Below are 27,865 nucleotides of genomic sequence, written 5' to 3' on the forward strand. Positions count from 1 at the left end.
GGGATGGAGGAGAGGAATTCAGTGAGAAAGAGAGTGACGGGAATTGCTTATCCACAATACGGCTCTACACATGTAGATGAAACTAGACATGAACTGCTTTTATAGACGAGGTGGGGGTGGGGGGTAAATATAGCTGACAATCCAAGGGCGATACAATTCAGGACAAAGACATCATACAAAAATCTTCCTTAAATCCAACCGCAGAGGAGCACGTTCCTCAGGAGATGGACACATGCGCACGACCCTAGCTGGTGAAAGTGAGGCGCTGTCTGGCATCGGTTTCCATCCTCTGCACCCCCTCCAGGTGGTTTTGAAGAGAAGGGTTAGGCATTCCTTGTGTCCAAGTACGAATGCAGAGCATACCAGTGTTTGCGTCTAGAGGAAACAGGCGGCACATCAGCAGCACACCTTAGAATATCTGGGGCAGAGAAAAAGCACAATTAACGCTAAATAGACTGCTTAAAAGTAAACTTAGAGAACTGCACTCTCTTGGCACCTGTTCTACAATGGTGGTGAGGAAGAGACACTATACCGCTCATTTTAAGGGACAGTCCACCCAAAAATTACAATTCTGTCATTATTTACTCACTCACATCATTCCATTCCAGTGACTATTAATGGAGCTTTTAACACAACGAATTACAAGAAAAAGCCAGCATTGCACTATCACCGTTTCTATGAAACGCACAATTTAGAGTCTGAAGGTTTAAGGGACACGAAACCAGAGACCATCTCCCTACAGGAAATGTTATCTAGCGTCTCTGACTTCCAGCTCTAAAAATAAATCCCTCAGGAGCTCGAGATGAGGCCTGAGGTCGTGTGAAGACGAGCCGGAGTCATCTTGGACCGAGTGTCTTGGTTATGTTTTAAGAGGAGGGAGGCACGTCACCAGATGTTATGGACGATGCCATCCATGGGCTGGTTTATTTAACAACAGAGAATGGCCCCTAAAAAAACGAATGGAAGAATTCATGCCCATGAAACTTGATGAATGATGAAAGATGAATCGTTCACCGAGTTGCTCATCATTACAAGAGACATTTTGTCATAAGGCAACAAAACTAAAGTACTAATAGGTTACACTGTGATAGAATGATAAAACGATAGATGGAGCAACAGATGGAACGATAAATAGATAGATAGATATGAATGATGGCAAGTACATATTCATAGCTTAAGGCAACATAAAACATCTAAATTACTTTCCAACAAAATGTTCCTTATGATCCATTCACAGTGGATACACTGAAATGTTACATCGTAATATCGTGAGTCATCAATGACACTACTGAAATGTTACATCAAACCATTTTGTTATGATGAGCAAATAATAGACGTGATATCAGCCTAATAATACAGAAACACTGTTTTTTTGTTTGTTTTTTTCTGCCTGTGGATTTGAAGCATTCATTCCACATCCAAGAATAAGATACCAGTATTAGAAACGATGATTAAATGAAATAAAACTTAAGTTAACCGTCCAGCTAAGACTATAATCCATCGTCTCGTATCGGATCAGGCCTGATCTAACGTATATGCATCGACAACTAAACTGTTTTACAATGCCAACAAATGTGATGAATCAGGCCTGTACACTGGCTCTCTCTCTCCCTGGAATCAACAGCGTGTCTTATGAATGACCCATACTTATTACGCTAGAGAAATAAAATAACGCCAGTCTCAAATACTTCGATGTCTAAAGGAATAACCTGCTGGGGGAAAAAAAACTGTCCAAATGAGCCTGCTAGCCTCATGCAGCTTGCCACCAAACTATGAGAAAGAAACTTGGGTTACTAAGATAAACTCCAAACATTTTGGTACATTCTGTTCCCTTTGTAAGACTACATCACATGAACGTAAAGAAAGCAATGAAGAGACGTTCGTGTGAATCCTCGAGTGTTGAAGAACCAGTGTTGTCAGTTAGCCACTGAGTTGCCAACTAAGCAGCAGAAATGAGTGAACACACTGCTAGCGTGCTAACTAACGTTAGCCCAAACAAGCTAACGATCTGTGGCCTGCGCTTCAGCGAGCTAACGAGAGTTACTAATTCAACAACACCAGCGGGTTTATGGAAAACAAAAGACAGCTTGTTATCATCTACAACAACATTATACATACGTCAAAGCAATATTTGTTGACAGGCACATAGATTTTGTTGCCAGCCATTAACCGGGCAACTCCTTAATCCCGAACAGTCGAAATTGGTCTAAATTACGTACGCGGTATATTCCATAAATCGTTCAAGGAGGAAGATTTATCAACAGTGTAGACACTTTTACCTATATCTCTGTATTATAAGTCGACGATAATTTCCATTTTGTCGGTTTTAATGCTCATTCCTTGAAGCCATTATCATTTTTTCTCCCTCTTCGCTGATGTCTCTTTAAGCCTCTCCGTACAGCTGGCGCGTTTCCTCCGCTGTCGCCGATCACATCAGCGAGTCTAAGTTGGAAAACTTGCGTAGTTGGGTTTGGAGAATACTGGGTCATAAAATTCCGCGCTCTTCGGAAAAAAATAATGCGCAGTTTCATTCAACGTAAAACTACGTGAGAAACTTAACCGGATGACGTAGAAACTGGTATCGACTATATGAAAAGCTACTGTACGTGGGTCAGACTCAATCATATTATGCAGTCTATTTTCATGTCACCAACATTTTGTTTTAGTACCCTGGATAAAATAAAACTCACTTAAATTATGTTAGTTTTTTAAATATTATTTATTTATGTTATATATAATTTATTTAAGTAGATGTACAGTACCGTTCAAACGTTTTTACTGTTTGTACTGTAATTTTATCAAATAAATGCATAAAAGCGTGACACATTAAACATAGTCAATGTGTTACATAGTAAAAAAAAAAAAAGTTGAGTTATTTTCCAAAAATGTTGGGTAATTTCTAGTAGCCTAATAACCCCTAATAACCTGGTTTTCCGCTGTTTTCCGCTGTTTTCCGCAGCGACGGTTCAAATTTTAACGTCCAGTGACAGTAACAGAAAGAAGATGCTGCAGCCTGATTTATGAAAGGTACTGTTTTTTTATGTATCTTAATTTTTTTTTTTTTTTATACAATCTATGATCTTAACACATTAAGTGTGTACTGAAATGTTAAATATATTCTAGGGCGTTTTCACACCTATATATCGTTTGTTTTGTTCCGAAACAGGGAGTAATTTGTTACAATGTTGCAGTTTCTTCTTGGTACGGATTGCTTTCACAAGGCAACCTAACAAAGCGTACCAAAATGTGTTCATGCAAGTCACATGCAAGTAAAACTGTCCTCTTATTGGTCAGAGTTTCCTCTGCGTCATCCATCAAGATGATTGACAAGTTCGCTCTGTAACTGTCGAGACATTTTTTTTAACGTTTTTTTTACAGTCTATGGTCGAGACCAAGGCGGCACAAGTGATGAAAAGTGATGCCAAAGCGTCTCGATCGCCCCCCGGTGGCTGGCCCCAGTAGCCTATAGGTCATAAACCCCGCCCTCACCATGAAGTCGAATGGACGCGATGGAAACTAAACAATCAAATTACACTTCAAATAAAAAAAATTCAAAGATGTTTTCTGTAATTATAGGTAGTGTTTATCACGCTGATTTAAGTTTAAGTGTTTTTTGTTTAAGTTTAAGTGTTTTTTTTTTTTATAAGTTTTATCTTAGTTCGTTATTTGATGCTATAAAAACGGGAATGTGACGTCATGATTGACAGCTGTGATTGACAGCTTCTCTAAACGTAGTCACTGAGGCACCAACGGACTTTTTGGGGGATTTTGGGGAGGAGATTGGAGCTTCAACTTTAATTTCTACATGTCCATAACTGTTTATTTCACACAGTAAACTTTGTACTAACCGTTTCTGCGGGAGTGAGGGCGGGACCTTGATATCGCGGCTTTGCTTCCGGCTCACTACTGCGCAGAATCAGGTTCCAAATCAGCAAGATGTCAGCGCCATATTAGGACTTTGGCGGCTTCACTTTTCACCAATGGAAGAGAGTGAAGGGGCGTCGTCCATCTTTGTTTACAGTCTATGGTCGAGACACACAAATACTATAAGAATGTAGCCGTCATTGCTGCTATTAAATTATATAAATTATATTTTTATTAATAATACTGCAGCAAATTCAAAGGGGCGCTCTCTCTGGATCTCCCAGCGCTGTCTGGTTAACAGTGTCAAGATACACACAAACACTATACGAATGTTATAATGCAGCTAGAGCAGGAATCAAGACTTCATTGGGACAGCATTCTCGCATGGAGATGCGCAATTACAATATTTTAAGATGATGTGCTTTTTTGGTTTTCAACTGTGATAACTGATGTGCAGAATCACAGAATCAGACACAACTGTATTTATATAATACATTTCCAGTTATGAATTATAATCCCATTTTGTTCATTGGTCCGTTGGGTCGGATTGCTTTCACACCTCGAACAAACCACCCCAGAGTTCATTTGTTATCGGGCCGAGACCACCTCGTTCAGGTGATCTCAGAGCGATTGTTTTGGTGCGGATCCGAGCGCGATTGCCGTGTTCACATACGCCTAAACAAATTGAACCAAGGGAGAAAATGCACCAGGTTCCGAAACAAAAAAAAAAAAGAATCGCTATACTTTTCTTAAAATGAATCGCTACTTTTCTAAAAAAAGAATCGCTACTTTTCCTAAAATGAATCGCTACTTTCTCAAAAAGAATTGCTAATTTCCTCAAAATGAATCGCTACTTTTCTCTAAATGAATCGCTACTTTTTCAAAAAAGAATTGCTAATTTCCTCAAAAAGAATCACTAATTTCCTCAAAAAGAATCGCTACTTTCCCTAAAATGAATCGCTATTTTCTCAAAAAGAATCGCACATTTTCTCAAAAATAATCTCTACTTTCTTTAAAATGATTTGCTACTTTTTCAAAAAGAATCGATACTTTTCCTAAAAATTAATCGATACTTTCTTTAAATTGAATCGCTACTTTTCTCAAAAAGAATCGATTTAAAATTAATCTGGATGCTTGGATAACACACCTACGTCTACTTTGATTTTAAAATAATGGATAGTGCGGTGGCTGGGATATACGTAAACCAGCATCCATCGCTATGATTTTTGTCCTCTTGACTTATCGTGCGAGAAAAAAATATGTTTTAGTCGCATAACATCGGTTATCGACATTTAGAGAATATTGCAAAACTTTACTGTAACCTTAACCAATTAAATTAGTGGATTGGGGGGGAAATCCTCATTAACTTTGAAACAGTAAGAAGCGTTGAGAAGTCTTAACCCTCACACCTAATACTTTTTCATTTACTTCTTATATTTCTTCTTAAAACCTCCCCTTATGCCTAAAGAACCCTTTTAATCTGGAACCTACTGAAACCCAAAACCTATCTTTACGCCTGAAACTCAAAACCTACCCTTACACCTAAAAACTCTTTCAATTGGAAACCTCCATACAACAAATTCGTTTTCCGGGGTGGAACTGTGACGGGGAGTCACAAGAAGAATGTATTGGACCCTAACCCATTATCACCACCAAGAAAAAAATCCTGGAACCGCCACAGTTTGCAGGTGATGTTTCATTTAGATGACCTTTTCATTCAAACCTGCAAAAAAAAATTTATTAGAGGGATTTTTATTTTGTTTGAACATATCTAATTGATCATCAGCTGATAAAATACAAAGCCACAGCCTGAGTAATTTCCTATTGTTTATGACATGTGAGTTCCTGGCTCTCTGCAAAGTCTATTTCTACTTGAACCTCAACAGTTGGTCTCAGTTCCTATTGTTCATGACATGTGAGTGGTTCTCTGCAAAGTCTATCTTGAACCTCAACAGTTGGTCTCAGTTCAGTTCAAACATGTACTTTCTGAAATTCATTTTGCTGCTGTTGATTCCATCATATATAAGTGGTAAGTTTCAGAAAAGGTACGTAGTAACCTTTTTTTAATGTATATTTGGAGAGCTACATGTCTGTAATTATTTCTTTTAGGTGGCTGTCAGACCAACATCAGTGTGAGTGGAGGGCAGAAAGTTTGCTCCAGTCAAAACTTTACCCTCACATGTCGGTTTGATTGCCATGGACCACAAAACCATGTAAAAGTGGTGAAAGATCAAGAATTTGAGCACAGTCTAGAGTCTTCGTGTAATAGTATAACACTCTCTATACATGTTCACAGTGCAAATAATAATCATACAGGAACATATAGCTGCCAAACAAAGTCATTGGATTCAATGAGCATGGCTTATGTAAAAGTGGAAGGTAAGTGTGAAATTCTGTCGGCCCATTGAACAAATTTAAACAAAAAAATTTCGACTAAGACTGTTTTTCCTTTTGTGTGTGTGTGTGTGTGTGTGTGTGTGATTCAGACTGTGATTTTCCTGCAAAATTATCCACTGTAAATAAAACATCATCCTCTCTGGCTACCACATACCAAAGCTCTACACCATCAAGTAAGTTTCTCCAGTTATAGCATATCTGAGACTTAATACATCAGTATAAAGAATTTGGATTATTGAAATAAATCATATTAGCCTATAGAATTGATGTTAATTGCTTTATAGATCAATATGCAGGATACACTAAATATAACTTACTGTTTGGTAGAAATGTCTGTTGACAATTGTAATACAATATTATTTAACTATATTGTCCTGCTAAGAAAATGCTCTGACCTGTGACCTGTAACAAACATTAGCAAAATAAATAAATAAATAAATAAATAATAATAATAATAATAAAAATAATTACATGCACAACAAAAGTTTTTATATGGTCCCAAAGTAAATTATAATAGATAAAATGTAATATTGATAGAGTAACTCATTTTGTATAAGAAAATGTTAAAAAGTTCTGTAGCTGTTGTCCTTTTTCTAGGATAGTTTCAATATTTTTTTGGCATTTCATAATATTTCATGTATTTTATTACAACTTTACTGTTTTATTTTACTAGTGAATGCTGTGAATCTCAGACCCACAATTTTAGATTTCGTGCATATCCAGTATCACAAATAAATCTCCATCTCTTGCGTCAACTGAATGTGAGTTTTTTCTTCTTCTTTTTTCTGTTTCTGTAAGGGATTTTGGATCCAGTGCTGATATGGTACATTCTGTTCAAGACAGCGGTTTTTCTCATCGGGACAATAACTGCAGTGCTGACAACTGTGTGCCAGAAGCACTGAAAAATGAACAGAATTTCTGTTAATTCTGTCAAAAAACTATGCTTCCAATAAATGTTCTCCATGCATTTTCTCTTGGATGCTGCTGTACAGAATTCAATATTCTTCCAGTGCTGAGTTTGTAAATGTTATCTAGTGCTCTGTGTTGTTCATAAGTCTAATGTCAGATGTGTCTAAAGTCAAAACAGTTTTGTGATCTTGGCCGTTATCTCTCAGCATTTTTACTAAATAAATAAATAAAACCATATAAACAAATTTACACAAATCTGATTGGATCGATTTCCATCATTCTTTTCAATGTCTCCCATCTGATAGACGGTAGGCTATATACCCTTCATAAAAAAAGACTTGTAAGAAAACGTGTATCTAAACTGCTATTATTATCTTGATTTTCTATTCTAATCAATTTTCTACCCTTCTAGGATAGACAATTTGGATTTTAAATTAAAATGAATTATCGCGTCTCACATTTTCATCATCACCATAAAAAAATAACAAATAATAAAAAAAAAAAACAATAATTAAACGAGTTGTGCCTAAATGGTGTCCTTTGCCTTGCTACAACTGATTTTTACCTATGATTTTTACCAGTGAAATGAATGTTTCGAAAAAAAAATATGTCTGGATTTCAACGCGTGGGGGAGCTCGTGTTTCTTTTCAACCCTGACTTTTCCCAACACAGCTCGACGCTCATTCCTGTTTTGAAATGCGAGTAAATACGATTTTTAATTGTCAACCATATTTATCAGATTATACTTTTTGTTTTTTACTCTTACAATGGCACTGATTCTTTTTGCCCTTTTTTCCCCATAGGCTGGGCATGTTGTAATATGGCCATATGACAAGCTTAAAATGTTATCTAAAATAATAAAGACAAACTAAAATATTTTCTTAATAAAATACACTTTTCCATGTAAAATAATGACATTTAAAAAAACAAAAAAAACGAATTTTTGAGTTTGACAACAAACACCGCAAAACACAGCTATAGCCTACAGCAAAACATAATAATAATAATTAATAATAGCCTACCTGAACATTGACTTTCAGTCTATATGCACTTTTTTTCTCATGGTTTCTCAATAGAATTCATAAAAGTATAGAATAGAATAGCATAGTTCTTCTAATATGGGCACATTGTAATGTGTTACCACATGCGCAACTGGGATTTAAACCCTTCTAGTGTCTTCTGCTAGTTAGCGAAGCATTAAAGAACCATATCTACTGTTAAATAACATAATTGGAGATTAAAATAATATCAGATTTATCTCATTTTAAATCAACACAAAAAACGATTTAGAAAATTATCTTTTAAACAAACTTTTAAACGATGCGTGTTACAACGTTAGTGTGTGCCCCGCTCACCCCTTTAATTTATGTTTACGGAAAAAACGTTACATAGCCTACTACTTTAATGTTAATCACCATTGAGAATACTGAATAACATTCAGCATTACAATTAGGCCTACATATTTACCCCCTAATAAATCCATCTGCACCAACCATTATCAACATGATCTCTTCATGTTTTTCTAGGTGAAGGACTCACTAGGCTGAAAGCATTTACAAATGTAAGCAGTTATGACAACTGCATATTAAAAATAGAGACTTGGCAGGCTATTATTATTAGGCTAAATTGTTCATTTCATTTGTAATGTTTTTTTCTGTTGTATTTGTCCTTTTGTTTGTAATTGTCTTATGTATTACTGACAGTTTCAACTCACTGTTGTGTGTTGGCAGTGAAACTGCTCTGAAAGAACAGATTAAAGGGTTTTGATGAACATACTGACAGGCCCCCCCTCACAAAGTTTTGCTTAGGACCCCCATACATCTAGGACTGGCACTGCTTGTAACTGGCATGTGAACTACATGTTATGGTATACTGAAGTGTTTATAAAAGCTGTGATGTAAAATTACATCTGAGTGCGTGTACAATGAAGGACAGAAATTCAGTGATGTTTGTGAGAGACAAACACATGAGAACAAGTAATTTGCATGAATGATAACATTTCTTTTAACTTTTTGAAAGAGTGAGATAGAAGTAAAAAAAAAATTATATATAAAAAATAATAAGTTCAAGCAACATCCACAGCGCATTGCTACATGGAGTTGTCAAAAAAAAAATAGTTATAAAGAGTAACTCATTTTGTATAAGAAAATGTTAATATTATATAATATTAGTAATAATAATCCCTTGAGTTTAAGTGGTCAATTATAAGTGTTTTTTCAAGAAAAAGTAACCACTAATTGAACAGTTTTCCATGTTCTTTATTTGGCCCCCCTGGGTCAGATGGAAAAAGAAAAAAGAAAAATACACCCACATGAAAATACACGAAAGATACACCACTGGTCCCTTACATGAGTGTAGAGGGGGCTTCTATGAAAAAACAATGCCAAATAAAAATAAAAATGGGGTCTTTCTCAGAAGGAAAGACTAAACTCAGATTCCATCCTAAGTGGTTTGTCCAAAAAAAAAAAAAAAAAAAAAATTATATATATTTTGCATTTTAAGAAAAAGTCTTACTGTAAGACAAACACTACCTTATTAAACCAAAAACCTCAATGACAGGCTTTGCTTCACTCAGAGTGAAGTTTTGTTCCAGGTTGATCTGCATATTTTCTGGTTACATTACAGTATATGAGAAAAACCTATCAAACATTAAAGTGTCTAAAGTCATCATAGATTGAAAATGTGGAACAACACTAACAAGTAACATTTTAGAAGAAATCAAGCCTTTGGTCTATATATTGGCACTTATTGAGGCCCAAAAAAAAAAAAAAAAAAAAAAGGGTTGGAGGGGTCTCACATTTTCTCATAACACAAGTTAGACAACTTTTAAAAACCAATAGACAAACAATTAAAAGTGAAGATAAAAATATCCCTTCCTAGCACAATTAAAAAAAAAAAAAAAAAAAATGCCAGGGGGGCAAAATATTATAGCAGCACGGCACATTGGTTTCTGGAGTTCTTTCTGCATATCTATGCTTTACCTTTCTCTCAGATGTCTGTCTACAAGCACAGAAAGGAGGCTAACAGAGGACTTAAGGTCTTTTCGTGGAATAAATCACCTTTATTCAAACAGTGAATGGAGTCATTGACATTGAACATTGAAATGTTCAATGACTAACTGAATGAATGGTGAAAAAGGAGTTGGAAATGCAAATGCTAGACTTCAGAATTTGCAGCAGAGCCTTGAAAATGCACCGGTCAATTCCTCAAAACCCCCATGGCACTGCATGGCGTTTCAGGTCAAAAGAGGAGGAAAAAAAAAATGGGGTGGATACATGATTATGGGACCAAATCCTGTTTTCCTGAGAGGCCAAGTACAGAAGTTGTGCCGCCTCCCTCAAAAAAGCGGAACTTTCGAGTGCAAGGACAAGACATGTTAAACGCCAATGAATTTACATAGAATGGGTCTTTCAGCTTTAAAATCTGCTTTGGTTGTTCATTCAGAAAGAGATCCTGAGGTTTCGGCAGAAAACACTGCTCAGATGTGTGTTTTTACAGTAATACAGTGGATTGAAATGGGTAAATAAGGTCCTTAATTCAGGATATAAACCCCGCACAACATGGCTGCAATTTCTGCCCTGGATAACTTGAATGAACTATAAATTAATTTGCCATTTAAGTCCCAACAAAAGTTGCTGCTTAATTACATAGTCACAGGCTGCCATCATTATCACTTTGTGAGTTACTGAAGAAAAAGTAAGTCTCAAAGACTGCATAAGTACAAAAGATTCGTCTGCTGGGGGTCCCATGTGAGCGCAAAGGCAAACAGCAAAAGTGTTTTACTAATGCTTAGAAATTAAATGGCTTCTGTGGGGTCCAGCTGTAGAGGAATGGAAGCAGCTTGAGTCCTTTGATTCTCGTGCTTTTCGTAAACATTGTTATATTGACAGATTCCAGGGAATCTCAGACATCAACAAGTCTTTTTCCAGCCACAACAGCCACATTTTACCCAATCAAAACTGTGTGCAGGGGGCCTTGGAGGTGCTTTAAGTGCTACAAACATGAGTCCTTCCCACAAAAGCTTACGACCCACAAAGTAACTGGGCAGAGAGGTCAGAGGTCAACACACTGCCTAGTTGAAGATTCTGATAAAGGTCGTCAGGGGTGATCGGAGGCTGGAGAAGGTGGTAGAGATCAGGCACAGTCGCCCACGAGCACAAGTGGGGCGAGGAGCTGGCGCAGTTCAGAAGCACACACCGGCCCTTGGTGCTGGCTGCCTGCGGTCTTCCTGCGGCGGGCCAGCTTGGACCTCGAGGGTGGAGACAGCAGCATGGAGCTAGAGCTGCTGGAGAAGAGAAGTGGGGAGGAGATCTCCTCCAGCTGCTGCTGCTGCTCCTCGCTCTCTTCCCTCTCAGCCAGCTGCCGGTTCATGGCTACGGCCTGCCCTGCAAAGAACGTCAGGTCCTGAGCACTACCGCCCCTGGAGAAAAGACATTGATGGTCAGGATAGCATGAATATTAAATGATCTGGCATTTACAGTCAAAACTATTGCTGTTGGATAATGGGATTCAGAAATGTATTAAGGCCCTGATATACTGTATTATATAGGCCCTGATAGCAGAATTGAAGAACAAAACAGATTGTTTTGAGAATTTGAAATTCCCGAGAAGCTGTTAAACCCATTTGAACTACCTTTGGTCTTTGGCAGTTCCGTATAGGTAGGTGTGCTTCTAATAGAAAGTGACACGCACACTTTTTTCCATGTTTAACTTTTTTTATACTGTAAACTGCTTTCTTTATAACACTTTATACAATAGATTGCTTAATAAATAAACATGACTTGCACAAATTGAGGAGCTCGTGCAAACATCCACCTTCCTATGATCAGATTTTTTTTCTTCACTGCCATTTTCTCACAACTGTAATTTTTGTTGTGCTTATTTTGTTATTTAGATGCAAGCGCACAGCACACATTTACATATTCCTCTAAACAGCACTCGCAACAGTGTGGGGGGCATTGGGATGTTTGCTAACAGTACACCAAAACTCACGCATTTCAAACTTATTTTTACCCCTAAGAGAAGAGCGAAAATCAACTTTGCTGTGAGTACATCAGGGCCTGTAAGCGCACAGCACACATTTACATATTCCTCTAAACAGCACTCGCAACAGTGTGGGCGGCATTGGGATGTTTGCTAACAGTACACCAAAACTCACGCATTTCAAACTTATTTTTACCCCTAAGAGAAGAGCGAAAATCAACTTTGCTGAGAGTACATCAGGGCCTTTAATCTGCATTTTACCCACCTCTGATGGAGTATGGATGCAGACACAGTGTTTGGTGCACACTAAAAATGAAGGACAACAGAAAGGAGTCAAATACGTCAAAGCAGCAAATATATGTTAACTGGGTTAAATAAAGTCTTATAAGTCCTAGAGATTGGAAGTAATGGACGTACCCCTTTAACCCATGGGTGCTGCAGCACTTGGGCGGCACTGAGGCGGTCTTTGGCATCCTGAACCAACAGCTTGGTGATGAGGTCTTTGGCTGCAGGGGAGATGTGTGCCCAGTCCTTCTCTGGAAACTCGTATTTACCTTCCTGAATACTCTCAAACAGCATGCTCTGTGGACAAATTGTAATGAATGGTATTAAACATCTGAAGTAGTAACAGGGATTTTTTGTACTGGGCCGGTCAAGCCAGTGGTTCAGATTTTTAATTTTCCCTGCCACAAAAGTAATAAATAAATACTAAAATAAAGGATTTATTCATTGATTGATTTCATCGCTCTTCCCTTATAAATTAATAAGTTAAATAATAAAAGTAAGGTTATGACACCAAAAATGTAACAGCAGTAAAATATCACAATTCTCGATTCATATTTCGATACCATCACAAAAACTACAAGCCCAACTAAATAAATAAAAATTAAAGCCAAATAAAAAAAGTTAGTTGCCCCAGGCCATCAAGCCCTGACTATGAAACAAGATGGCTAGACCAGGTCCTACTAGATCTTTCCTACTACAATTCCACCGGAAAGTTTTGGACTTTCAGTACTTTCGAAACTGCCCGATTTCCCAGGAAACTAGATGTGTGGTGTACCTGGCAGGCTTGGCAGGGCTCTCCCCAATCCCAACCACAGTCTGTTCCACAGCGACCCACAAAAGGCGGGTATCCACTTAGCATGATGTAGAGGATGACGCCGAGGCTCCACAGGTCACAACGCTTGTCGTAGATGCTAGCTTCTTCATTAAAGGCTTCCACCACCTCAGGGGCCATGTATTCAGCAGAGCCACACTGCAGGAATTAAAAACACTTTAGTACATACTGTAAAAGTCCTCAGACATGCAAAGAAAAGTTCAAAAATTTCCATTATTGTTTTTAAATGCCACAAGTACACTATTGGGTAGAGCAGAGAGGAACAATCCAGCCTCAAGTTCTGTTTCACTTCATGTTTACAACATATACACTCATTACAACGTCCCATCAGCAAGTCCCTAGGTCAGACAACAAGTTCTGATGTACGGTTACAAATTACAAGGTGAGCAACCTAGAGCTACATCATTTGTCAGAGCTGTCAGCAATCCCTCAGCTTGGCCTCTCCTGTTTGTTTTCACCTGCAGAGGCATTATCAAGTTCATTGTTCCGAGTTAAGCTGGGGTGGCCTGATCCGATTCAGACCTGGGTGCGTCAGCGGACAACTGTTCCAGCAGGGACCACAGGCTGCTGTCTGCCCTGCGTCATGTGGAAACTAGGCCAAAAGGTTGCTGCTCGAGGGGAAAAAAAGAAAAAGGATTTAAGCTGCTCTACACCGGCTGGGGATAAACAAGCCCCAACCCTGCTTGAGTGTTACATAACACACATACGAACGGACATCCTGAATGGTGCACTAATAATTAATGCAACACACAAAAACACAGGAGGTTAGCAGTTTGGCGGGACAAGCAGACCAGTTTATTTTTATGGAAGTGCAGCAGTCTGGTAAAAAAGATTGTTACACAACTACTACATGAGTCACTGATCCAAATGGAGGCGGCTAAATACATTATGCAGAGGGGGAGGAGACTGTGTCCTTAAATAGCATCCTAAAAATCAGCCTGGGCTGCCTTCCCTCTGACCCTGACAAATCTAAACCCAAGCCTTGGTAACCTCCCAAGCACACTCCATGTTCCCTCAAACCATCAGAGCTCTGCAAAGGTGTCAGGGGCATCACTTTCAAGGAAACGAGACAACCGGCAAAAAGTGTGCCGTGATAAAATGTCACTGTGTGCTTTTACCATAAGATGTTTGGCCAGTTGATCTTATGACACAATGCCTTTGTAATCAGAAGAAATAACTATTGGTTAAACAATTGAAGCTAATAAAAGATCACCTGATTATGGAAGCACAATTGGATCCCTTTCACTAGAGACACAGTTGTGCACTGTGATTCAACAAACCGAGAGTCCAGCAATGATCCCCAATTGTCAGTTCATTGCCCAGCTGGTTCTGCTTTCAGCATGACTGAGCCCTTACATAATGCTCCTCTGTGCAAGAGGAATCTTAGGAGTATCACACAAAGCCGTCTGTCGCTTATGACCAGCCCCACCCTCTTCCTCCCGTCGTTATAAAGGAAAGTGTTTCCAGACAACATGTAGGCTACAGGGTTAGGATTAGCAAGTGATGTACACAAAGACGTTAAGTCACCTTGTTTATATCAGTGACCTCAACCACTGAAAGTTAGCGCTGGCATTGCATCAGTCTCAACTGCATGTTCTCACATGGATTAAGAACAGAATGTTATGGCATGAGAGGAATTTAGTTCTGGCAAAACCTGGGACTTTCCCTGGTCATTATTCTAGCAAGTAAAACCACAGTTGTGGGTGAAAAATGCAACAAAAAGAGTTCCAAAAAAACATTTAAAAGGGATAGTTCACCCACAAATGATAATTGTCATTAAATACTTGTTCAGTTAAGACTTTTGTTCAAGCACGTTTAAGGTTCCGTTGACCACATTTTATGTACTTTATGCATGCATGCACGCATGTTCGTTGGTCAATGTTTATATGTGAATAAAAGCCTAAATTAAATCAGTTCATCATAATGCATCTTCAGAAGAATTGGATTAGACTGCTTGATTCATAAGGATTGCTTTTAAGAGGTCTTTGACATTTTTTGAAGCGTCAAAGTTTGAGGAATAACGGTCAATGGAGGGACAGAAATCTCAGGTTTTATTTAAAATGTCTCCATTTGTGTTTTGAAGATGAACCAAAGTCTATGGTCCAAGTTAAAAGTAAATGGAAAGGGTTCACCATCCAAGCTCTGACCCACCCAGTTCCAGAGTCTGCAGACATCAAGAAGAATACTGTAAAAAAGTCTGAGTGCTCACCACCAGGGTGCGGTAAGAAGAGGGAGATATGTGTGAAAAGATCTCCATGAGGAATTTTGTTTTTGATCTCTGTATATGAAAGTATTCACATTAAAAGACCTTTGCCTGTTCCCTTCAGACTCCGAGAGGTAATTAAACCACTTAAGGTCAACTGTTCCTTGATCTGTAATCTTGACAATTCTGTGACCTATGGTAACACTGCACATCAAAACAGATGTTGAAACCTCACAAAACTCAGTTACTGGCCGCGATCAAATGGAGGTTTATTGGCTGTAGCTTTAAAGCAATAACCGTTATCTCTGTTGTCCTCTATCAAAATAAGAACAACAGTGCAGTGAAGCGGCATTAAAATACTGACTAGTGACTTGATTTATGTACACTTATACCAGATGAAATGTAGGTGACAATGCGTTCATATGGAAATGCGTTCATATCGAAATAAGTTCAATTTGTGGGTGTTTACACCCACAAGTTCTTAAACACCAACCAGCCTCACAGCTCTTAATCAAAATGTAAAAAAAAATAAAAAAAAATAAAATCCTACCCCTCTCCTACAATCACATGTCCTATAGCTCTTAGTAATTTTAACATTTTATTAATGGAAAATAGTGTAATCTCATTAAATAATCTAAAGTACAAATCTGTTTAATTTAGAGTTCAAATGATTTCATATTGATTCACTTTCAAATAACTTCTATTTTAATAAATATTATGTATAATAAATATACATTTTCACTGCAGCATGTGTCATTGACCATCTTTAAATGAAATAGTACAATACAATATAGGCCATCAGCCACTCTGCTCTAAGGTATCAGCATTGGCCATCAAAAATATTGGTTGTACACTATTTAAGTGGTCCTTACGAGGTTAAACTCACCGGAGTCAAGAGTTCAGGGGTGGAGATGGGTGAGCGGTCACTATTCAGTTTGATCCCACTACCCAAATCAAAATCACAGATCTTCACTGGAGAAATCTACAGAAAAGAAAATAACCCTTTTAAATGTCATAGTGAAGGGAGTTAAGAGCGTTGCATTGAGTATTCCTATGGGTCAATTCAGGTTTTGTTCAGCAGCTCAAAAAAACAAAACTAAAAAACTAAAACAAAACTACTGTACCCAACACATTCGTCAAAAATCTGGTCAGAAATGCAGTGCATGTGTGTTCTCCTCAGATGTCTCATGTCTCCTCGTGCACAGAGAGAGACTCACCCTGTCACTATGTTCACAGAGGATGTTCTCTGGCTTTAGGTCTCGATGTGCCATCCCTAGAACAAGTAGAAGACATAATGAATAAACATTTATGTTGGTAATATATAGACTGCATGAAGACATTGTGTTGTATCACTACTAAGGGCCCCAACCTTTGTTATGTAGGAAGTCCAGAGCACTGGCGATGTCCTGCACCACTATGCTGGCTTCCTGCTCATTGAAGTGTTGTCTTCGGTGTATGTGGGTCAAGATAGAACCTGAGAAAATGAATAAATGCATGAAATTTGCTGATATTATACATGAAAGAATCTTTACCAAATGAATAGACAACAGTTCAAAGTTTAACTTTTAAAGTTGAATATCTTTCAGAGTAATTATAATATGCTGATTTGATGCTCAAGTAAAATTTATAATTATTTATTACAAAACCGTGATACATAATTGAGTGTTCTTAAAAATAGAAATGTCAAAAGAACAGCATTTAATAGAAATTTTGTAAACGTATGTCTTTACTGGATCAATTTAGTGTCTTAGCTGAATAAAAATATTTATTTTACAAAAACAAAACCCACACTACTTGACAGTCACACTACTTACCGCCTCTCAGTTTTTCAAAGACCAAATAAAATTTGTCCTCCTCCTCAAAGTATTCCACCAGTTCCAAAATGTTTCTGTGGTGAGAAAAGATATTAACATTAGGCATTGTAACATGATTGTATCTTACAGGATTTTCAATGAGCTTCACAAGCTTAGTTCCAAAACCTAATTAGCAGTATTGCAATCTATGTAGGCAGCATCTTAACAGTCATGAGACTCGACCCCACAGTTTGCCATCAGCATGTTGCTAAGCTAAACAGTATTAAATTAATTTCTCACCCCTGTCCACCATCTTGGATTTATTTTTGGCCCAATTAGCTTGTAGCATTAGATTTCTGTGATGGTTAAATGCCATTTTAGAGTCTGGCCAAAACGAGGTATCTTATAGAGGTTTGGGAAAGGACCAATAGTGTCACATAAGGCTTTCCGTACCTGTGACCCTGACACTGGTAGAGCATTTCCACCTCCCTGAAGACACGGCTCCGACTGTGGCCCGGCCTCTTCTCAATTATCTGTAGAACATTAAAACATCATCTTAATGACCCAATACAAACCCAAGGAAGGACACAGTTCTGCAAGTCAAGGTCAGAACACAATGAGTCTGTTTTAATGGGCTCATTTGCTACCTGGAGACAGCCCTTTAAAGTACACATTTGCTCTTAAGTGGCAAAACTCTCAGACATGCCCACGTCATCTCAGTATTCAGCTCGAGTCGACAGTTCTGTGTATCCCTTTGTGGATCACCCACGCACGGCATGTGTGGGAGATTAGCAAGCACACAGATGACACGCCACAGCCGGTCTACAAAAGAACATCTCAGACCACTGATTCAGCAGGCTTTACAAGCCAACGGACTAGACAGATAACCAGGTTTCACAACATTCAGGGCACCCAGACCATGTATGATGAACAACATAGTGGCAGGTTCAAATCAAGTCGGAAATATCGTAATTTACGAGTTGAACGCCACCAAAACGTTGTACATACAAGTGGGAAACTGGATTGCGTGTCAGTGAGAAATGTGGACTATCACAATACTTAAAGGTATTTAGAAGTGACATTGTAAGGCTTTATTCTTTTTTTACAATGAAATAAGCTAATTGCCTGCACAATATATAATAGCATTGTAATATAACAATGTGAACTGACATTTTACAGAGGCTTCATAAATTAAAAACTAAGCAAAACACACCTGATGGTGACGCAGTCTTTGTTCATTTTCTAGAAAGTTTAAAAACCTTACGTTTTTTTTTGGGTGGTTACTTAAAAGAAGGTACACCACCATCTTGCTCTGACGAAAGTGACTTAAACTCACATGAGGTCGAAAACATGACTTCCCGAATCGTAAATACGAACTTCCCAGGAGGACTTGAACGCACCATAAATTATGAAAATCCTTAGTAGAGCCTACCATGCGGCATGCCACCAATTTTGTGGCCATCAACAACTGGGAATGTTGTGATAAGTGGGCTATAGCAGTTAGTTTAAATTAGTGATGTTAAATCGCATCTAACAAAAGTTGTTAAATGTACAATTTTAAAATGAGATTTATTCCTGTGATGCAAAGCTGAATTTGCAGTATCGTTACTCCAGTCTTCAGTGTCACATGATCCTTCAGAAATCATTGAATCTAATATGCTGATTTGTTGCTCAAGAAAAATGTATGATCATTGTTGAAAACAATGTGGATTAATATTAATTTATATATAATTATTTTATTACATCTTTTGTAACAAATGTCCAAGTCACTTTTTAATCAATTTAGCACATCCGTGATGAACTTTTTTTGTCTGAAAAGAAATTAATACTTTCTGACCCCACACCTTTTGAACGGTAGTTTATATTTCTAATGGGCTAGGGGTTACAAGATGCGTTTCCCCTCCTTAACTCAAACCATGTACTGTTTATTTGCCATCTGTCTCTTTGACTTTACTGAAATCCATTTACCTTGTCATTAGAGCATGTCATTTATACAGGGGCCATAGATTTTAACCTGTAGATGAGCATTTACATCACAGTAACCCAAAAGGTTTAGCATTAGCAAAACATTTTACACGATTCAGGTCCCACGGTACGCAAATTACAAATAATTTAAAAGGAAAACTTCAAACTTTCTCAAACATCCAAACATTTTCATAGGACTCATGGAATTTAACAATTTTCCATGACATCAGCTATGTGGAGAACCTGCTGTTTTCAATTTTGTCTTTCCTTTGGCAGGTTACAGAACATTTGCTAGGAAATGCCACATGAACGTCCTGCACATGCCTCATTTAGCACCCTCTAGATTACCTTATCCATCTGCTAGAGGTCAGACAGATGTAACGCGAGAAACCACACTGCTTTTTCAAAGTTAACATGTCCTGCTTCACAATAACAACAATTGAAAAGGGGAAGTTTCTCTGCTGAACAGGCACAATAGTCATTATTTTTGTTTCACAGCTGCAGCAGCAGCACAGTAGCTGGAAGGCCAATGTTCCAGAGAGAAGTACACATCACACACAACAAATAAAACAGCTTGTATGAACAAAGCTCAAACAACCATGAATCAAAGCTAGTGTCCGGTATTTCCTGATGAGGGCTGAAACATTAAAACAGAGCCATCTGTCCCAACATAAACCCACTTTTATTCTTATGTAACACTACTTTAAGGCAGGACACAGCCATGTTCAGACTGCAGGCAAATGTGGCCCAACTTTTTATGCTAATATGTGACTCGACTGTTTTTCTCATGACCATCTTTATAATTCCGACTTGGGCCACTTCCATATGTGGTCCTAAATCAGATACAGGTCAGATGTTTTGCAATGCGACCTCAGTCTGAACAGTCAAAACGGAATTCATGCGAATTTTACGTCACTCTATATCAACATTCACCACAATTCTGCACTCAGGGGAGTCAGATTTTACATATCAGACAGAAGTTAAAGACAATTGCGAAAGGTAGTCAGTGGAAGGACAGGGTTACAGCGACAGCATATTTTTAAAAACTCTGCACTCTTTTTTGAATCCTCAGTAGGGATGCGCGGTATACCGGTACTGCAAAAATACCGGTATATATTATATTTCAAACGGTACAATATCATAATTTTGCTCAATTCGGTATTTGATGCGCTGCTGTTTCGAAGTTCACCGCTAGGCGGCAGTGCGCTACCCAAACTGACGCGGGTCACGCAAAACCGGCAAACGTGACAACGGAGGAACACGATGGATCAAACAGATGAAGCTCATTCTACACATACTGTCTATGATTCTACACGCCCGAAATTAATAAATAAAGAGAGCAGTAGGAGTGAAATATAGCATTACTTTGCTTACAAAAGTAATGAGAAAGGTGAAGCAACAGACCTCAATGCACCACTCTACAAACGCTGCTTTAAATTAGCCACGGGAGGCAACACAGTCTGGCTAAGCACTTGTCACTTGCTCATCCTGACTTGTTCAAAGAGTTCAGAGATCGACAGGTGAGCATCATTCAACTGATTTAATTTAGACTTCTATTCACAACACTGATCAGCGCACATACATAAGAGCTTATCAATTAAATATGATACGGTAAACACGAAAGCTCAAATGTGCTTGCATGACACGCTAGAACCAATGAAGTTTAGGTCTCATAATTTTTGCACATTAAAACAATCATATATTAATTGAATTTGAATGAATAAAGAGATTAGTAATATTCATTTTAGTATTAGTGCTAGTAAAATTGCTAGTGTGGCGACCCCTAGGAATCAGCCGAGAGAGAAAGAGTAATAGTAGTAATATGGATATTACTAATATGAATGTTAGAATAACACTTTACAATTAAGCTACATTTGTCAACATTCATTAGGTAACCTGACCTAACAGTATTTTATAACATGTATTAATCTAGATCAATCAGTAGCCTAATTATTATTTAAATATACTAATACATGTTTAGCATGTTAACATTAGCCTACTTTATGCAATGCATTAAACTAATATGAACCCAAACAGTACTCAAACCAAGATGAATAAATGCTATAAATGTTGATAATTCTCTGTTGACAGCTAATGGTTAACATGTCATTTCATTATTCTATTATTATTCTATATTAATTTATTATTATAGATATTAACCTATTTTAATTGTATCATTTCAGGTTTTTTCTTTTCTTTCCAAAATCAAAATTTAACCTAGGCTACTGTATGTTCCCTGACTGTTTTTTTTAAATTTATTTTTAATTTTTTACATTTTGATACTTTTTGTTTGCATATTCGGTACTGCAGAGTTTCAAGCAGTGTTTTTTAATAAAATAGTTTCAATTCACTTAAATTTTGAGGCCAGTTATTTGTCACCTGTGGTATCGATTTAGTATCGATACCGAGGTATTAGGTTCTGGTATCGTACCGAAACCAAAATTGTGGTATCGAGCCATCCCTAATCCTCAGCTTTGTTTTTTTAATATTGCCTGTCTGAGCATAAACTTGCTGGCTTCCGCGGCAGATCACTATAAATAAACGCGTAATCGCATGTCCTCAGTGTTTACTTTCGCATGACAGCTTGCTGTGTGACGTCTTTTAAATCATTCTTTTGCACATACGGGTCAATTCCGAACCATGATCTGTTCACACTGGAACATTGGCCACATTTATAACAACGTGAACAGCTATACACAAAAAAATAAAGTTTGCTTGGGTGCTTTCCTCAAAACATACTACACCTAGGGTCAAACACATCTTGGGAGTGTTAATAAAAACACATTTAAGAGAACATGCTAACAATGTGCACCTGCAATCAAAAGTTAAATGCAACTTTTGTGTCAGAATTTACTCTAAAGAATCTGGTAACTTGACATACACACATATACATAGATGTTAATATTGTACTGTAAAGTTATGATATTTTACATGGCTTAAAACAAGCCTTTTGATTTGCTCCCTCCTTCAAGCCTTTTATTTTCTCATTGGTTTTACTTTAAATGATGACAGAATTTTCATTTTTGGGTGAACTATCCCTTTACTCACCCTCAAGTTGTTTCAAACCCTTTATGAATTTCTTTTTTTCTGCTGAACACAAAAGATGATATTTTGAAAAATGTCGGTAACCAAACAGTTGATGGACCCCATTGACTTCCATAGTATTTTTTTTTTCCTACTATGGAAGTCATTGAGGTCCATCAACTGTTTGGTTACCGACATTTTTCAAAATATCATCTTTTGTGTTCAGCAGAAAAAAAGAAATTCATACAGGTTTGAAACAACTTGAGGGTGAGTAAATGATGACAGAATTTTCATTTTTGGGTGAACTATCCCTTTAAGCACATTATGCATTTCTCACTCAAAACTATGCAGCAATAATATTAAACTTGCTTGAAAACATCAGAGTGTCATCATGCGTGATGTCACAAGACCACATTGCTAACTGCTTATACTTAGCACTTCGGCATCAACCATAAGCACTGGTTTGGCTACGATCTGGGATTGTGACCGTAAAATCAGAGCAATAATCATGCAAGGAGTGTACAGCTTAAGGAGGTATTTTGCGTTTGTGACTGGAGTTTAACCTGCACATAGATAAGACACTAATTATTTGATAGCCACATGAACAGTGATATAGTGATGTGCAGTTTTTACATAAGAGGGTGCTGATACTTGCCTTAACTGCATATTCTTTATTGGTGATCAGATTGATGCAGGTCTGTACAACAGCATAAGCCCCTTCACCAAGAATCTCATTTTGCAGTTTGTAAACATCTGTAAAGAAAAGAAAATTAATATTTACCCTCTACAGACAGTGAAGCTTAACTCCAGGCCTAAGAATAAATAAAGCTTGCCTTCAAAACGTCCAGAGAAACTGTCAGTGGCTCTGCATCTTTTTTTCTTCTTATGTCTTTTCTTGGCATCAGGAATATCGATGGGCTTGCTGGATGGCATGGCTTTAAAAAAAATATATATATTTGAGCCAAGTCCATCACTCTAATCTATTATGAACTTTGCCTAACACACAATGAGTTCTTGATCAAGTTATCTCGTATCTCTACCTCCTTAGAGTTTACATCAACCATTAAGACTGATAATAACGGTCAGTATTATTGAAACAGTAGGCAAAATAGCTGTACCAGGCCTTGGGGAGTGGTCTATCTTGAAGGACGAGCCAAGATGGGATTCCGGATCTATGAATTCATCAGTCTTGAAAGGGTTTAGCCCCTGGGAACAGGAAGACAAGAACATTTGTCAAGTGTCACAAATTAAAGCTTGCAATTTCACTTTCATTCAGGACATTAAGCCATTTTCTGGCAAGTCAGAACAACAAGTAACCAACCTTGAAGGAGCGATGGAATCCGGTGACCTCCGTGATTTTGTTTTGCACCATGTTTTCGAATGGTCAGATGATGACGTTCAGCTTGGTGCCTAAATCTGTGCAGTGGGTCCTTTAAATCAATTATGTGTCACCTCTGATCTGATCACCTCAAGGTGGTCGCGCAACAGATGACTCCTGCATACAAAGACAGACAAAAACAGCATCAATAAGGGTTCAGATACTCTTCCAGTGATAATCTGGAGTCTCAGAGATACAGATGATGACCACAAGAGAAGAGAAAAGCTCTTGTACAGACTTGGTATTTTTCATATTTCAAGAGTCAGCACAGTCAGAAAGTTAACACGCAACACAAGAAACGAATTAAATAGCTATTAAAATCGAAAAATATAAACTGGCAGTGGCATGTCTTATGTAACGTTACGTTTACAATTGGTTACTAGTTTGCAAGCTATGACCCAGCAAACATTTGGACGTTTAATGACCGTTGAAAAGACGTCCGTCCGAGACGTCCCGTCATGGTTGAAAAATAGTTCCAAAATGGAAGTTGAACCGACGTCTTTTCTGGCCGTGAATTCCACGTCTCTTCTGGCCGTGAATTCCACGTCTCTTCTGGCCGTGAATTCCACGTCTCTTCTGGCCGTGAATTCCACGTCTCTTCTGCGCGTCCCTGGACGTCTAAATGCGTCGTCATATGTGTTTAAATGTGTTGCTGCATAATTTAAGTGTATAAGCCTGCATATAAAATAATCACACACCTATTGTGTAACATCGTGAAAGACAATCAAGTCTTGAGGTTTAGCCTACACATCTTGACAAAGGTTCTAAAAAGGTCCAAAATTGGTCCAGTCAGACCTGAATGTCAATAAAACGTTTTAATCACGTGTACATCAAAAACAATAACACATTATTTGTGGATATAAGCAATAAAGAAGCATGTTCTGATTAAGCACAACATTTTATTGATCTTGAACAGCCAAAATTTCTCTTTATTTTTTTCAATGTTTAACATTTCGTGAGCTTAGAATTTTAAGGTTCTATCTCCACTTTTGGTCGAAATTGAGTTTTTGATAATCTGATTCATTAGGTGTTTATTAATGCCTGTGTGGTGTTATCTTTGTAAAAAAAATATTTTGTTAGTAGTTATTAATAAAATAAAAGGTTCCATCTCACAAAACATAAACCGAGTTTAAAAACTTTGATCCTCAATAAACTACAATAAACGGAGATAGAACCTTATAATTCTAAGCTCTCGATTTGTTAACCAAACTAAATACCAATAGCAAAATACTGAATTATTATATAAAGATAGTTCACCCAAAAATGAAAATTATGTAATTTACTCACCAAATTCCAAACCTGTATGAGTTTCTTTCTTCTGCTGAACACAAAAGAAGATATTTTGAAGAATGTTTGTAACCAAGCAAATAGAGCATCCACTGACTACCATTATTGGAGAAAAAATGATTATTAATGGGAAGCGACATCTGCTTGGTTACAAACATTCTTCTAAATATCTTTGTGTTTAGCATAGAAAGGTATGCAGATTTGAAACATGAGGTTGAGTAAATGATGACAATTTTCATTTTTGGGTGAACTATCCCTTAAACACATTGTTTGGCTCATTTTTTGTATCCACCACCCCCAGCTCTTCCTGGAGTGTGTTTCAGGTGTTCTGCCATTGCTGCATCAATTTCAGAGTCTGCAGCATGTGGGCTCCACCTCTTCACAGCATCTAAGGGAAGAGAATATATTTCTTTTTAAAATAAATGAAAATTAAAAATTTGAGGTAAATGACATGCACTTATTTTCAAAATATTTGTATGGTCTTCAGCTAAATTCAAAACAGCATTTGTCCCCTGCCTCTTCAATACCACTGTGGTGCCCTTGAGAAAGACCCTTAACTAGGTGTGTAACAGTGAGAAAGTGAACAGGACATTTCTGATAAAGACAGGTGGGCTGTGATGTCCCCTGAATAGACATGTTTAGCTATTCTAAAATTACAAAATATTTTTAAAGCAGTTACTGAAAACATACATGTTCAAATCCAGCTAAACATTTCATTCTACTTCAGATAATTTACTTTCTGAAAGAAACTCTCAAAAGGCTACATTAATAATTTACAGTAATAACTTTGACTGTATCATTAAACATACTTTATACTATGGTATACCGTTGTATAAGTTCAAAGCAACTTTTAGCCTACTAGCTAATTTTAGCCAAACTCAGTTAGTTTGACAATGTGGGCATCATTTCTTTCGGTTCATTCATGTCAAACAAGTAAAACTCTAGCACGTGAATCTAATAATACAAAATGTACGTACCCAACAGTAGATTTTTAATAATATGGGCCTCAATTCCTCCTCTCTCCGTGGTTGTTCAAACTTCAGTGTTCCGGAGTGAGTCTATGGGGAAAACGCGTTAACATCTCGTGAGATAATCTAACCTATCGCGGGATTTGGTAATGTCGGGAGATCTTTTGTTACATCTTGGCAGCACAGTTTTGGCAATTACATCCAACTCAGACATAAATGGTGACCAGATATATTTCTGTTTTACATGCATACATTCCATAAAAAAATAAAAAAACCCACAACGTATCAGGTTGAAATAATGACTAAAATGCAGAGGCTTTGCATTCACTTAACCACACTGGGAACTGTGAGATTATAATTTATTTAAACAAGATAAAGTAAATATATTTACTTTGTATACAATTCGTGTATTTCATAAAGATAATTCCTGGGGTTTTTTTTCTGTCTTGCTTGACTAGATGTGTAAAGGACGTCAGTGGACGTGTATTCACAGCCTTGACGTGTAAAGGACGTCAGTGGACGTCTTCACACCTCTTAAAAACTACTTGGGCAATTAAATTAATTTTTGCAGTATTAACCATGCAAGGATTAAGCACAGCTTTTGCATATTTCACAAGGATTCCATGATGGAGGGTCATGATGAACTATAAATGCACGTGTAAAAGACGTCGCCAGGTGACGTCCTCTCACCCGATACTATAGACGTGTAAAGGACGTCAGTGGACGTATTCACAAAACTTATTAAAACTTTAATTTAATAAAAAATTTAATTAATTATTGCAGTATTAACCACGCAAGGATTAAGCACAGCTTTATCACAATTGATTTCATAGAGGGTCATGATGGACTATAAATGCACGTGTAAAAGACGTCGCCATGGTCTCTCACCCGAAACACAACATGGTATATATTGAACTACACGTAGCTAAAAGTCAAAATAACAATTATACATGCAACCTCAGATAACTGTAGACATGCACACATGTATCTGAATGCATTTTTAGGAAATGTTCTGTGTTACATATTTTTACCGATTTATGCCGTCATACCGCAACTATTTTTGGCCAGGGACACGACGTTGCCGTCGGACCAATGTTTGCTGGGGAGTTTTAATCCAGCTGACCGTGTAACCAACCTCTGAGCTGCATGTGGTTGCATTCAGAAAGTAATGGCCTGGAGTTTATTTATACACAGATCTCAGAATCATTTCATAGGCAGAGGAAAGGGTTTCATCTTACCCCGTTACTAGCCGTGAGGCGCCAGCGTTCACGTCGTTGCTCCAACCCACCGTGTAATAGAACGCTACTACGTGTTCGTCAATTGTAATGTAAACTAATCTTGAGAGCACAGCGCATATATAAGGTTTTATCCTGCACTCCGCCCACTCTAAAGTCCACATCCAATCAAAAGAATATCGAATCAAAACCTCAGAACACTATTGGACATTCATTTCAGGGGCGGGGTATCGTTTCCCCTACGTCATCTATTCAGAAACAAAATTGGAGAGGCGCTTTAGTGGCAAATTCAGTGGACTTGTTTATTGCCCCATCTACTGGACAGTGGATACACTAACACAGTTAAACAGATCACATTTGAGGCAACAGATATTTTCTAACACTTTCCTAAAGTTAAACTAATCCTTGTTTAATCATTACTTTTGTCTTAAATATAGCTTCAAAGACTTTAGTGGCCAAAACTTTACAGATTACTTTATAAATAATCAGTTGTTAAGATATATTTGCAATAGGCTAAACTTGATAATCTAATGGTAGATTATGTATTTTTAAAGATTTTTTAGTAGGCTATTTCATTCTTCAGACAGAAACCCTTGGAAAGGGCAGTTGGCTACTAGTTGCTGAAGGGTGCAATATCACAGCCTTAGAACCAGGTATTTAATGTGTTAAATTACGGTTCCTGTGGTTAGGAGTTATATTTTTAAAACGGATGATTGCAACTTTCTAAAGTAAAAAATAACCA

At 37.5% G+C, this 27,865-nt stretch overlaps 1 protein-coding gene and 3 long non-coding RNA genes across 4 annotated transcripts; 2 read left to right on the plus strand and 2 right to left on the minus strand.

Moving 5' to 3' along the window:
• Nucleotides 1–38: 38 nt before the first annotated feature.
• Nucleotides 39–2,494, minus strand: LOC309501362. Its single transcript, XR_014206871.1, has 2 exons — nt 2,280–2,494; nt 39–418 (listed from the first exon to the last, which is right to left on the minus strand). It is a non-coding gene; the product is annotated as an uncharacterized lncRNA (long non-coding RNA).
• Nucleotides 2,495–5,822: 3,328 nt separating this feature from the next.
• On the plus strand, nt 5,823–7,665 carry LOC309500319. Its single transcript, XR_014206545.1, has 4 exons — nt 5,823–5,893; nt 5,974–6,243; nt 6,351–6,434; nt 7,060–7,665. It is a non-coding gene; the product is annotated as an uncharacterized lncRNA (long non-coding RNA).
• Nucleotides 7,666–9,280: 1,615 nt separating this feature from the next.
• Nucleotides 9,281–27,282, minus strand: mknk2a (MAPK interacting serine/threonine kinase 2a). Its single transcript, XM_082172489.1, has 14 exons — nt 27,127–27,282; nt 23,577–23,750; nt 23,374–23,461; nt 23,089–23,190; nt 22,911–23,008; nt 17,720–17,799; nt 17,288–17,361; nt 16,843–16,947; nt 16,691–16,746; nt 16,360–16,455; nt 13,214–13,408; nt 12,571–12,735; nt 12,419–12,459; nt 9,281–11,590 (listed from the first exon to the last, which is right to left on the minus strand). The coding sequence occupies exons 2-14, from the start codon at nt 23,625–23,627 to the stop codon at nt 11,305–11,307; spliced, it is 1,437 nt and encodes a 478-aa protein (XP_082028615.1). The 5' UTR covers nt 23,628–23,750; nt 27,127–27,282; the 3' UTR covers nt 9,281–11,304.
• LOC309500777 lies at nt 17,806–21,940 on the plus strand. Its single transcript, XR_014206691.1, has 2 exons — nt 17,806–20,302; nt 21,704–21,940. It is a non-coding gene; the product is annotated as an uncharacterized lncRNA (long non-coding RNA).
• Nucleotides 27,283–27,865: the final 583 nt, after the last annotated feature.

This window comes from Leuciscus leuciscus, assembly GCF_965113295.1.
Source record: "Leuciscus leuciscus genome assembly, chromosome: 6".
NCBI lineage: Eukaryota > Metazoa > Chordata > Actinopteri > Cypriniformes > Leuciscidae > Leuciscus > Leuciscus leuciscus.

Bases quoted from the DNA above. Each gene is read 5' to 3' on its own strand.
- mknk2a (XM_082172489.1), bottom strand. From the start codon at position 23,627: ATGGTGCAAAACAAAATCACGGAGGTCACCGGATTCCATCGCTCCTTC. The intron at 23,009-23,088 runs GCAAGCTTTATT...TTTTCTTTACAG, and splicing joins TTTCTCTGGACGTTTTGAAG to ATGTTTACAAACTGCAAAAT. The intron at 12,460-12,570 runs GTACGTCCATTA...CTTCATTTTTAG, and splicing joins AGCACCCATGGGTTAAAGGG to TGTGCACCAAACACTGTGTC.